This window comes from Natrix helvetica, assembly GCF_964273705.1.
Source record: "Natrix helvetica genome assembly, chromosome: 1".
Taxonomy (NCBI): domain Eukaryota; kingdom Metazoa; phylum Chordata; class Lepidosauria; order Squamata; family Natricidae; genus Natrix; species Natrix helvetica.
In genome coordinates this window covers 366241006-366254781 of record NC_138548.1, presented here as the reverse complement: position 1 = coordinate 366254781, position 13776 = coordinate 366241006, and the positions used below count along the sequence as shown (strand labels likewise).

General features: G+C 45.3%; 1 protein-coding gene across 1 annotated transcript in view; it reads left to right on the top strand.

The window, feature by feature from the left end:
- The first annotated feature begins 13000 nt into the window (after positions 1-13000).
- The window catches only part of LOC309384786 (uncharacterized protein), a 51807-nt gene continuing 51031 nt past the window's right edge, over positions 13001-13776 (top strand). Inside the window, exon 1 of the mRNA XM_081938566.1 lies at positions 13001-13584. Within this exon, the coding sequence (XP_081794692.1) occupies positions 13177-13584 (408 nt within the window). The 5' untranslated portion in view covers positions 13001-13176. The remainder of the gene's footprint in view (positions 13585-13776) is intronic.

Genomic DNA, 13776 nt, shown 5'->3' with positions numbered 1-13776 from the left:
TACGGAGTGTGGGAGGGAGGAGTTGCATTTTGGGGTAGTGCGTTCGCGCTTTGGCCTCTTGCCAACAAAAAGGTTAGTCATCACTCATCTATTCTATGCCCAAGCATTTGGTTTTTCCTTCCTGAATGTACATTGTAACATTTCTCCCTGTTGATTTTCATTTCATTAGATGGAGCCCAATCTGTCGACCCTTCTATACCTCGAGTTTATCTTCTGAAGTGTTGTTATTCCTGTCAATTTGGTCTTGTTCGCAAATTTGATGAATTTCCCCATCTATCCCCTTGTCCAAATCATTGATGAAGATCAACAGATCTTGCAAACCCTCCTGTTCTTTTTTCCATGTTCAGGGGAGTCTTCTGTCCTTCGAGGAGGTGGCTGTGTATTTCTCTGAGGAAGAATGGTCTCAGCTGGATCCTGACCAGAAAGCGCTCTATTTGGAAGTCATGCTTGAAAACCATAGGAATGTGGTTTCTCTGGGTAAGAGTTTTCTAGTCCCTAATCGGGGAGTTCAAGAAGACAGATTATAGTTACCGTATATACTTGAGTATAAGCCGAATTTTTCAGCCCACGTTTTGGGCTGAAAAATCCACTTCGGCTTATACTCCAGTGAACAACAACAACAAAAAAAGCATTAACGGGGACTTGCGCGCGGCCGAGGCTTCGGTGCTTCCGGGATCGCCATGAAGAAAGTCCTACCGCGCAGGCGCAGTACAGCTTAAACGCGATAGAGGTAAGGAGCCTGCGCATGCTCTGTTTCATATTGTCAAATTATTATTTTTTGGGGGGGGGGGAGGAGCAGATAGAGCTTTATTTTGATTGTACTCTAGTTACAGTATTTTTAGAGTTGGGTTTACGGTATATTTTTATTTTATGGTATGGCATTTTTTTTTTAAGTTTTTTTTTTCCTGTTAGAAATGGATCCCAGTACTTCTAATCCTGCACCAAAACAAAAACGCAGGTCATACGAAGCTGCTTTCAAACTAAAGGTTGTGTCAAGAGCAGAAAAAAGCAATAACAGTATTGCAAGTAGGGAATTTGGTGTTGATGAAAAACAAGTGAGGGAGTGGCGGAAAATGAAAGCTGACTTGGAAAAGATTCCAAAGGCAAAAAAAGCTCGACGTGGTTTAACAACTCCATATGGGGCTCTAGAGACTGAATTGCATAAATGGGTTATGGAGTGTCGTCAAAATGGTTACTGCGTAACACGCATGGGAATTCGCTTACGTGCCCTTCAAATGGCTAAAGATGACAAATTAAAAGCACCAGGCATTGAAAATTTTGTTGCGTCAGCAGGATGGTGTACTGGCTTCATGAATAGGTATGGCCTATGTTTGCGGCAAAGAACAAAGATTTCACAGAAGTTGCCAAAAGACCTTGATGAAAAAGTGATGTCATTCCATTCATTCATCATAAAACAAAGAAAGATCCATAACTATGGCCTGGGAGATATTGGGAATATGGATGAAACACCTATGACCTTTGATCTTCCAAGCAACAGAACCGTGGCAAGTTTGGGAGACAAAACTGTTTTACTCAGAACCACAGGTAATGAGAAAAACCATTTTACAGTAGTTCTGTCATGTTTGGCTAATGGAACTAAGCTGCGGCCTGTCATTATTTTTAAAAGAAAGACCTTGCCTAAAAAGGTCAATTTCCCACCACGAATTACAGTGCGCGCACATGTTAAAGGCTGGATGGATGAAGATGGAACAAAAAAGTGGCTGGAAGAAGTTTGGAACGGACGACCAGGAGCAGCCTTAAAGAAAAAACCATCATTGCTAGTTTGGGATATGTTCAGAGCCCACACATCTGATGACATAAAAATATTGGCAAAGTCTTCTCAAGTTACTTTAGCCGTTATTCCAGGTGGGCTTACATCTGTATTACAGCCCTTAGATGTCTGTTTAAATAAACCTTTCAAAGACCGTGTACAAAAGATGTGGTGCGAATGGATGTCATCTGGTCAAGCCCGACTGACAAAAGGTGGAAATATGATGAAGCCTGACATAGAACTGATAGCAAAGTGGGTTCGTGATGCATGGGAAGAGATTCCAGAGGACATGGTGAAGCACGCCTTCAAGAAATGTGGCATAAGTAATGCTATGGATGGCAGTGAAGACAGTGCTTTGTATGAGGACGACAGCTGTGATAGTGATGACTGCGAACTCTGTGACAATGTATATGATGATAACCTCACACCAGCTACAGCTGAAGCTCTGTTTGGAGATACAGATGAGGAGGAGGAATCCACTTTTGAAGGATTTTGATGCTTGTGTTTTAGCTTGGTTGCTTATTGAGTTAAGGTTTTTGTACATTTAAAGTTATTGTTAATACTTTAATGTTATATATTGTTTTTGTTGAATATACTGATAATATATTGTTTTTGTTGACCCTCTTTTCCACATGCCTCAATTAAAGCAATTTTATTGTTATATACCTGTATTTTTATTTTTGAAATTTACCGTGAGCTGCTGCATTTCCCAGCCTCGGCTTATACTCGAGTCAATAACTTTTTCCAGTTTTGGGGGGTAAAATTAGGGGTCTCGGCTTATACTCGAGTCGGCTTATACTCAAGTATATACGGTACTTTTTATTTAAAAATCAATAATCAGATATCATCTCCTGGAAAGGAAAAGGAAAGTATCCTGCCGTTTGGTACTCCAAGGAAGGAAAGAGTCAATGTCTCTGCTTAGATGCTTTTGGCCCATTTCTTATCTGTATTGTTCCATTTCTCTTTGAACTTATCTGTGGAGGCTGAGAAAAAGGGTGTGTGTTTTTATGTGTCCTCTGAAGGTTATGTGAGAAGAATGTGTTGTCATTTGTCCTCTGAAACCTCCCCAAATTTTGTGAGAACAGAACTTTTACCTCAGGCCATGGAAGAGCTTTCTCCTAATACAATTGAAGAGCAAAGACCTCATGAAGTTCGACTCAGAGCATCCTAGGGTATAGGTAATCCCTGAGTTATGACAGTTCACTGTTGTGACCCAGCAGGATCCTTTGCAGCTGCTGAGCGACTCAGATACAGTTCACTTAGTGAGCATTCGAAGCTATGATTCCCCCCCCCCCCACTGCTTTATACCCAGTCCCGAAATTACAAATGGTCCATTTTTCACTGTCTGGAGGCTTCAGGGAAGCACCTGAGGCTTCTGGAGGGCATCCAGGAGGGCGGAGGAGGCTGTTTTCGCTCTCCCTAGGCTCCTAGAAAGCCTCTGGAACCTGGGGAAGGAAAAAAAAAACCGACCGCAAAAGCAGGGGGGGGGCATTGTGTGCATACTATTTTGGGTATGGCACGCCGGCACACAATCCCCCTGTGCTCCCCCCGCTTTTGACATAGCAACCAAAAAAGGTGTGCCATCACTGGGATAGGTGTTCTCCACGCACATTGCACTAATTCCGTGAAAATCCCCCCAAATCCTCATCCCCCCCATCTTCTCTTTAGTTAGCACAGGGCCTGCTACTTTAGCATTTGCAGGTTGAATGAAACTCCTGGCTAGATTGGCATCAAGGTATTTCCTCAGTTTGGCCATTTCCCTTGGGGTCATAGAATACATCTTTGGCTCTGGAAGTTTAGCTCCTGGCTCGAACTCGATCACGCAGTCAGTTGGGCGAAGAGCAGGGAGGACACTGCAGTCTTCGTCACTAAACACGTTGGCCAGGTCCTGGTACTCTCTGGGGACCTGGGGCTTTTCGCCTGTTGGCAGCTATTTGCTGGTAAGGGGCTGATGCCTATCTTTATTTTCTGTTAGCCGTCTTCCCATGTGATGGTTGGGCCCCACTTGTCTAGCAAGCACCTCCCAATATGACCGATTCAGTTATCTTGGGGGCTACTACAAATCAGATGAGCTCTCAGTTAGGTCCCATTTCCAGTCTAATGAGCTTGGTGGCTAGCAGAGTCCCATCTACATGCTCGAAGCATATGGGGTGAACTAGGGGCCTCGTATTTGTTCCTAGCTGCTTGATGATCGGGAGACTGATCAGACACCTGGTTCAACTGGTGTCTATCATGGCCTCAACGTCACCTTGTACCTCGGTTTCTGGCACTACTAGTCTGATTTTGAGAGCAAAGGGGAGAATGGCTTCACTTACCATTGTGTTGTCTTCAATGGGCTTCAGATGGGGGTTGATTTCTCGATCCATTGTCACAACTATGGTATACTAATCCTGCAGTCGGTCTGGTACCCCCCTGATGTCACACGCCTTTCTAAGTTCTGGGTCTGTGGATTCCTTAAAATACTGAACGAGGAGTGATTCAGGCCAGTGCCTACGTTTCCCAGCTGTTCTCCAGAACTCCCAGGAAAGCAGCCTGTCTGCTTCATAGTCTTGATTTGTGCGTCAGTCTCCTGCCGACGGTCTGTGTCATCAAATCTGCCCCAGAGCAATTGGATGAACTCATCAGCATTGGCGGCAACCTCATCATGTAGCTGGACTGTCCATTCTGCATCTTTCCCTTTGTTCACCCCATCACCGATGGCTGAGATCAAGTCATGGGCAGTTTGGTACTGGTCTCCATAATGGTCGATGTAAGCCCAGTGTCAGGTTTCAAATAATGCATCCGTCATAAAATGAACTCCGAGGCATTCCGTTTCCTCAAAGAACAAATTTGTTTAGATACACCATCTTGCCCTAGCAGAAAGCCAGTACTGAAAATTCCTGGGCTTTCCACGTCACTATAAATAGGATTTTCTCAATTTTTCAAAACAATATGTCAGATTGTCCAACTGGGATGAGAACTGGTTGCTTGGTGACTTCCTCTGACCAGCCAACTGTTGGAACATGGCTGGCTCATTGGCCAGTTCTGTTGTTTGGCTGAAACTACACCCAGCTCTTCCCCCCTTTCAGCTCCCAAATGTGTCAAACTCAATTCATATGAATAACCTGGATACAACCAAACCCACAATCTAACCAAATTCAGGCTTGACACCCAGATCCAATTGAGGAATCATGCCAACTTGTCCAGGGTTCCGTCAAAAGTTGCCATTTAACCTCGGTGGCAGTGGGTGCGGTTGGTGGAGCCGGTGGCGGAACTGCAGGGGTTACAGCCGGCAGAGCCGATGCTGGCTACAGTGTTGCTGCCAGCAACCACTAGCACTGCATCCACCCCCGGCCGGGGTTGAAAATCCAGCAAGGGGGAATCAGTTCGGCTGGTGGCAGCATGAAGACTGGCTGACGAGAGGGTGTGGCTGGTTTTGCCAAGCCCGACAGCTCCGGTTGCTGCAGCAGGAGCTAACACTTTGGTGTATTGGACCAGCTGGGGGGAGGAGGCAGGATCGTACATCATCCCAGGTGGAGTGGAAAGACGCCATCATCACACTCTTATCTGGGAAGGTGAAGGTAGGCTGAGCCAGAATCCATCTGTTCCATCTTCCCTGAGTATTCATACCGCCCGAGTGACGGGTTGGCTCAGGACCCCGAACAGCAGCCCGGCATTCGGGGAGCTGGTTAAAGTTTTTTAAGGAGATTTGGGTTAATAGCATTCCAAGTACCCAGAAGTCCATAACATGGCCCGTTCATTTCCCCATGCCCACTGGAAAGAAAAAAACCCTGGAAAGTGAACTGGAGTCACTCTCATCAAGTTGCAGGCCGGGGGCTTGACTCCCAGAAAAAGGAATGATGTTGTTAAGTAAGTAACACTCCCCGTTAGGAGAGCAAGTATGCTAAAACATATGAAGAACGGTTGCAGGAACTGGGTATGTTTAGCTTAAGAGAAAGAAGGACTAGGGGAGACATGATAGCATTATTCCAATATCTCAGAGGTTGCCACAAAGAAGAGGGAGTCAAACTATTCTCCAAAGCACCTGAGGGTAGAACAAGAAGCAATGGGTGGAAACTAATCAAGGAGAGAAGCAACTTAGAACTGAGGAGAAATTTCCTGACAGTGAGAACAATTAATCAGTGGAACAGCTTGCCTCCAGAAGTTGTGAATGCCCCAACACTGGAAGTCTTTAAGAAGATGTTGGATAGCTATTTGTCTGAAACGGTATAGGGTTTCCTGCCTAGGCAGGGGGTTGGACTAGAAGACCTCCAAGGTCCCTTCCAACTCTACTATTGTATTATTGTATTATGCAGAGAAGCGAAATGAGAGTGATATGGAATAACACGCACAAACCAGCATACAGAGACACTGAATAGTATAAAATATAGTAGTTTACTATGTAGAAATATAGAGGTATTCAGATTCCGGTTAACAGTCCAAGTCATACATGGTTCAGTTAATTCAGTTATCAAATAGTCAGTCTAGCACACAAAATATAGCTAACAGTTGCAAATCACAATACCTCGCAATACACTGATCAGCTTCTAACAAAACAGAGAGCTAATAGCCATTTGGCTTCCTCTTATGGCTGCTTGAGGTAATAAACCAATTACATTTCTTAAGCATTTAAAGTAACAGTAAGGTAATCATAGCTTATATACATTGCCAAGCCAAGCTTAGGGTTACATCCCTAACATTCTCCCCTCTTGGGTTGTCAATGTATTTACATACAACTTCACATTCTCAATCCATAAACATCACAACATTTTTTATGTTTGACCGTACTTTGAGGTTTGGTAAAATGATCAGCAACATTCTCTTCAGTCATACAATATTCTAGTGTAATCATTTTACAACTAACACTTTGCAGTACATTCATATATCTTAAGTCAGTGTGCTTTATCCTTGTCTTTACAGCAATATTTGTTGCCATCTGGATCGCTGCTTGGTTGTCCTCGTATACAACAATAGGCTCACGAACATTAATTCCCGTTTCTATCAGTAGTTGCTTGTAACAAATTAAATCGGTACATAACAAAGATAAACATGAAAATTCGGCCTTCATTGTTGATAAACTTATATGCTTTTGACGAATAGACCGCCATCCAACCAATGCTTTTCCCAAGAATATCGCAATACCTGATGTAGATTTAGGGGTGGAAACTTCAGTTGCAAAACTTGCATCTGCGTATGCGGTTAATATCAGCTCATCCTTAGGCTCTAAGTATAGTGTATAGTGTATTGTCTGTTTCAGATACCTTAATGCACGTTTTGCTGCTTGCCAATGCCGTTCAGTGGGTTCGGCATTAAATCTTGCCAATTGATTAATGCTATATGAAATATCTGGTCTAGACCAATTGCTAAGATAAGGTAAACTACCATTTAGGGATTGATACATATTCTTATCAAAAACTGGGCTTTTGTTATCATCACTGCCAAATTCCTGACTCATAGGAGTTTTTACAGATTTACACAGTTCCATATTGTAATTCCTAAGTAACTGATTGATCTTATCAGCCTGTGATATTTTATATCTTCCCCTAGTCTTATCTATCTTCAATCCAAGATATTTCTTTATTTCACCAAGATGTTTTATTTTAAGCATTTAAAGTAACAGTAAAGTAATCATAGCTTATATCAGTGGTGGGTTCCTGCCGGATCGCACCGGATCGCGCGCGCTCCCTTTCGGCGCTAAACCTGGATCGCGCGCTCCCTTTCGGCGCTAAACCTGGATTGCGCGCTCCCTTTCGGCGCTAAACCCGGAAGTACGGTCTTGCCCCGCCCCTGGCGACGCGACGACGCTTGCCTGCGCTCCACCAGCTCGGCTGGGAACGGAGACGTTTCTCTGCTCAGCAATGTCTTCAGTGGAGTGGTGGCAGCCTGGCAGGCTGAGCCTGCGTCCCTTTCAGGCGCTCCGCTCCGCTGAGGAAACGTCTCCGTTCCCAGCTGAGCTGGTGGAGCGCAGGCAAGCGTCGTCGCGTCGCCAGGGGCGGGGCAAGACCGTACTTCCGGGTTTAGCGCCGAAAGGGAGCGCGCGATCCAGGTTTAGCGTCGAAAGGGAGCGCGCGCGATCTGGTGCGATCCGGCAGGAACCCACCACTGGCTTATATACATTGCCAAGCCAAGCCTAGGGTTACATTCCTAACAGATGTTATGGCTAATTCACCACGGACTGCTTGTAAACCCTCCCCTCCCGTTTTCCCAGGCACTAAATGTGGCAGCCCTGAAGCTGCAAAGAAAAAGATGGCTTCCAGGACTGACTTAAATTTTCTAGATATTTTCAAAGATTTCATGAATCATGAATATAGAAATCACCACATCTATGTCACACCACTGTAGACATGCAAAATAAACATAATGGAATTTTTTTTTTTTACTTTCTACAGTTTGATCTTTTTCTCTAACTTCGTTATCATTTTCATTTCTCTTTTGCTTTGAAGGTAATAATGGGGAGGAGAATCAAGATTCCTGCGAACTGTTCCAAATGATCAATGCTAAAGATGGAACAGAGACATTTGGAATTCGAATGGAATTAGAAAGCCATGAGAGAAACCAGTCAAATAATTGGAATCATGAAAGATCAGCTTATACTGATGCTCCGATGCAAGACTTTCTTACCCAAGAAGAGAAAATAAGGAAAAAATATATTGGGAAAAGTGTGAAGCTGATCAAAGGTAAATTACATGTAAGCGAACACTATTTTACCCAAAACAAAGGAGAAGATGCTATAAGACACAATGGAAAAAATTACAATGGGACATTCATTCATCCTCTTGGAAATAACTTCCTTACATCTCAAAAACCGAATCGCACAAAAAAGGACTCTTATAAATGTTTAGAATCTAGAAAACATTTTAGAGCAGGCAAGCAACTTACTTCCCATGAAAGGACTCACACAGGGGAGGAGCTATTCAAATGCAGAGAGTATGGTAACAGGTTCAGAAGTGGTAGTAATCTTATCACCCATAAAAGGATCTACTCAGGAGAGAAACCATATAAATGCATGGAGTGTGGGAAAACCTTTGCTTTGAGCAGTAGACTTAGAATCCACAAAATGATCCACGCAGGGCAAAAGCCACTTAAATGCATGGAGTGTGGTAAAACCTTTACTCGTAGCAATGGACTTAGAAGCCACAAAAGGATCCACACAGGGGAAAAGCCATTTAAATGTATGGAGTGTGGAAAGACCTTTGCTTTGAGCGGTAGACTTAGAATCCACAAAATGATCCACACAGTAGAAAAACCATATAAATGCATGGAGTGTGGAAAGACCTTTGCTTTGAATAGTAGACTTAAACGCCACAAAAGGATCCACGTAAGGGAAAAGCCATATAAATGCATGGAGTGTGGAAAGACCTTTGCTTTGAGCAGTAGATTTAGAAGCCACAAAAGGTTCCACACAGGGGAAAAGCCATTTAAATGCATGGAGTGTGGAAAAACCTTTGCTCAGCATGGTCATCTTATTTCCCATAACATGATCCACACAGGGGAGAAACCATTTAAATGCATGGAGTGTGGGAAAACCTTTACTCGTAGCAATGGACTTAAGTACCACAAAATGATCCACGCAGGGGAAAAGCCATTTAAATGCATGGAGTGTGGAAAGACCTTTGCTCTGAGCAGTAGACTTAGAAGCCACAAAAGGATCCACACAGGGGAAAAGCCATTTAAATGCATGGAGTGTGGAAAGACCTTTGCTCATCGTGGTCATCTTATTTCCCATAACATGATCCACACAGGGGAGAAACCATTTAAATGCATGGAGTGTGGGAAAACCTTTACTCGTAGCAATGAACTTACTATCCACAAAAGGAGACACACGGGAGAGAAGCCATATAAATGCATGGAGTGTGGAAAGACCTTTACTCGTAACAATGAACTTAGGTACCACAAAATGATCCACACAGGGGAAAAGCCATTTAAATGCATGGAGTGTGGAAAGACCTTTGCTCGTAGCAATGGACTTAAGTACCACAAAATGATCCACACAGGGGAAATGCCATTTAAATGCATGGAGTGTGGAAAGACCTTTCCTCTGAGCAGTAGACTTAGAAGCCACGAAAGGATCCACACTGGAGAGAAGCCATATAAATGCATGGAGTGTGGAAAGAGCTTTGCTCAGAATAGTAATCTTACTATTCATAACAGAATCCACACAGGAAAGAAGCCATATAAATGCATGGAATGTGGAAAGACCTTTACTCAGAATAGTAATCTTACTTCTCATAAAAGGATGGGAGAAAGTATCTAGCAATAGCAATTCCACTTCAGACTTATCTACCACTCCACAAAACTTTATAGCAATATTTGAGCAGTTTACAAAGTCAGCATATTGTCCCAAGAAATCTGGGTCCTCATTATAGGCTGAAGCAATCATGAGCTGTTGGTAATTTGCTTGTACTACTGCATTCTAACTTCTGACCCACCATGTCTATAGATTTATATGTGTACGGATATTGTGCCTTTCTGATCCATATGAACCAAGAATGTATCCAACAAAGTGAAATTTAATGTGTAGAAAAGTAAGATTTTACACCTGGGCAGAAAAACAGACAACATAAAACCTGGCTAAAAATAGTAACACTTAGAGGGATCTTGGGAGTCTGAATGGATGATCACTTGAACATTAGTTATCTGTGTGCATCGGCAGCCAAAAAAGTTAATACAATGTTTGGTTGTATAAACAAAAGCATAGAATCAAATTCACATGAAATATTAGTACCATTTTATAAAGCCTTAGCAAGACCACACTTGGAATACTTCATCCAGTTTTGGACATTACATTACAAGAAAGATGTTTAGGCTTTGGAAAAAGTGTAAAGAGCAGCTAAGAGGATCAAAGATCTAAAGACGAAAACATACAAAGAATTGTTGCAGGATTTTGGTTTGGCTAGTCTAGAGAAAAAGATGGGAGTAGAAGTGACATAATAGCAGTATTCCAGTACTTGAGAGGCTTCCACAAAGTAGAAGGAGGTCAATTTATTTTTCAAAGCATCAGAGGACAGGACAAGAAGCAATGCAGATGAACTAAGCAACCTGGAATTAACAAGAATCTTCCTTACAGTGAGGACAATCAACCAGTGGAACAGTTTGCCTTCAGACATTGTGGGTGCTTCATCACTGGATGTTTTTAAGAGACTGGATAGTCACTTTTCTGAAACGGTCATAGGAGAGTGTTAGCAAACCTTTTTGGCACCAAGTGCTGAAACCAGAATGCACGTATATGTGCTGGAAACCAGAAGGGGCAACTGCTCGTCTGTGTTCCAATGCCCACATGCACTCTGGCTATCTGGAATTCACACGCAGGAGCGTTGGAAACCGGAAGAGCAGCTGCCCAGTGCACATGTGTAAGCCGGCCAGCTGATCTTTGCATGTGTATGCATGCCGGAAAGTGGAAGAGCAGCTGCCTGGTGTGCATGCATCTGCCAGCCACCTGGCCTTCCGCTTTCTGGCGGCCATACCCATGCAAAGACCAGCTGGCTAGTGTGCATGTGCATGCCGGAACCCATAAGATCAGCTGTTGACGGTGCATGCCCAGAGAGAGGCTCTGCATGCCACAGTTGTAGGAGCTGATTGTTTACTGGCTGGACGCCCTTCCTATCACCAATGCAGAGTTTTGTTCAGCAGATATATTCTCATTGTGCCCAGAGAGAAATATCAGCCTCTACCTAGGATCGAACTCACAGTCTCTTGATTGCGAGATGAGAGATCCACCTATTCTGGTGGCGGTGCTGTTGGAGGAGGAGGAGAAAGAGGAGGAGTTGGCAGCAATTATTCTGGTGGCGGTGGGGGCTTGTTGGCATCTTCAGCGACAGCCCTGCCCACGATGAAGAAACCAATGATGGAGCAGATCCATGCAGATGATGTCGGTGCAACATGACTGGAGGAGGAATTCTGGGAGTTGAAGTCCACAAGTCTTAAAGCTGTCAAGTTTGAACACCCCTGGGGGGTTTTTTCTAAAGGGTTCGGGGTGCAAGGATCTTGTAACTTGACAGCTTTAAGACTTGCATGCTTCAAATGCCAGAGTTTCTGACCCAACATTTTGGTTGCTAAGCAGGAGCGTTGTTAAAGTGATACTATATAACACTTTTAATTAAGCGGGTACCTTGAATAAACATAACTTTTGAGTTTCAAATAATACTGATTTCGTTGTTGTCTTAGATGACACCTGTGAAAAAAATTCAGATGCTGCTCAGGCATGAAAATGTGCCGCTCAAACACTATACTTTTCTGCTCGCACTGAAAAAAAAATTAGAGGGAACATTGGTGTGGAAAGACCTTCAGTAAAAAAAAAGTAGTCTTATTTCACATCACCGTCTCTGACAGGATTTGGACCCTTCTGAGGCCTTCTGCAATCTGCCCAGCCTTCAAGGCAGCTGTTCTTGAGGGAGGCGAGTTCAAATCCTCCAGAGAGAAATAGTTCTTCCATTCTCCACAAACAGTTCCTGGACGGGAAGGAGAGGAAGATGGAGAAAGTGCCGCCTCTGGAGACGTTGGAGCCTTTTTCTGAGAGGGAGACATTGCCAGGGGGGGGGCTTTCCTCCTACTCCGAAGCCCATCATCCCCGCCCTCTCCCTTCCCCTCAGACGCGCTCCTCTTTCCCGCCCTTTCTACACTCCTGCCAGTTTGCGCCAAAGCCACCAGGGGGCGCCCTCTGCCAAGACAAGAGAAATCCCCGTGCTTCCCCATTGGCCCACTGGAGGGCTTTCCAGAGGAGGGACGCCACAAACGCATACCGCTCTAGGACGCCGCACTCGCTCTCCTTAACCCCTGGAGCTCCGTAAGAGGTGGAGAGTCTGGTGGGGGGAGATCCAGACGTGACCCGGGTGAGTTGGGGGCTCTTCCCGGGCAAAAGGAGGCGGAGGAGGGAGAGACCCGCGCCCGGCCTTCCTCGGGCTTAAACCCCGGGTCCCATGCTCCTCAGCCGCCCTCTCTCTGCAGGGGGAAGCGTGGAAGGCGGAGGGGATGCGGGGAGGAGCCCGAGTGGGGGCAGCGGAGGGTCGGCCTTGCAGGGGCCCAGAAGGAGAGGAGAGAAGCCGGGCGAGGAGGAGGCAGGATTCGCACCGGGCTCCCCGAGGGCCCGATCCTGTCTCCGGAGGGGGAGAGAAGCGGGGCGGCCTCTCCAGCTGCCTCCTTCCCGGCCCTGCGCTGAGATGAGCCGCTTGGGGTTGGTTGGGTGAAGGTTCTTCAGTGGCTGAATTCCACTTTCCAATTCTTGGCTTTTCTTTTTCCTTCCATCTCAGATGCAGAAACCTGAAATCTTTGCAAGGCAAAAGTTTCTCTTGGGGAGGAAAACAAAGAGCGGAATAACTTGCAGGGATCCGTCCTGAAGCCCCAGAAATTCCCCTGTGAAGGAAAAGGCATCTGGAGACCCACCAGAGTCCTTGGACCCACCTGGAGTTGCTCTGCAGGAGAGAGAAAGGATGGAGACACAACCTTTGGCCAAGGAGGGAAGCGGAAAAGGCCCTTCAGCTGCTCAGCCTGGGAAGGGGGGGAAGCTCTGGACAAGGACTGGGCAGAAGATCCTGGAGGAGGAAACCATCCGCCCTTCCGAAGTTCAGCCGCAGAATTTCATCCAATACCAGGAGGCTGAAGGTCCCCGAGGACTTTGCAACCGACTACATGACTTTTGCAGGCGATGGCTGAGACCAGAAAAGCACACCAAAGCCCAGATGCTGGACCTGGTGGTTCTGGAGCAGCTCCTGGCTATCCTGCCCCCAGAGATGGAGAGCTGGGTGCGGGAGTGTGGAGCAGAGAGCAGCTCCCAGGCGGTGGCCCTGGCGGAAGGCTTCCTCCTGAGCCAGTCGGAGGAGCAGAAGGTCCAGTTGCAGGTGAGAGATTTTAGGGAGCTCAAAAGGGAATAAAGGATGAGTTTGAATACTTCACCCCTCCTTCCCAAACTTCTCTGACATTCATAATATGTGATGATGTCCCACCAATTCTTGTAGGAGATTGTTCATTGTTTTCTCACTCAACCTCACGGATGGATATTAGGGGCTTTGAGGTCGTGTTCCGAATATAGG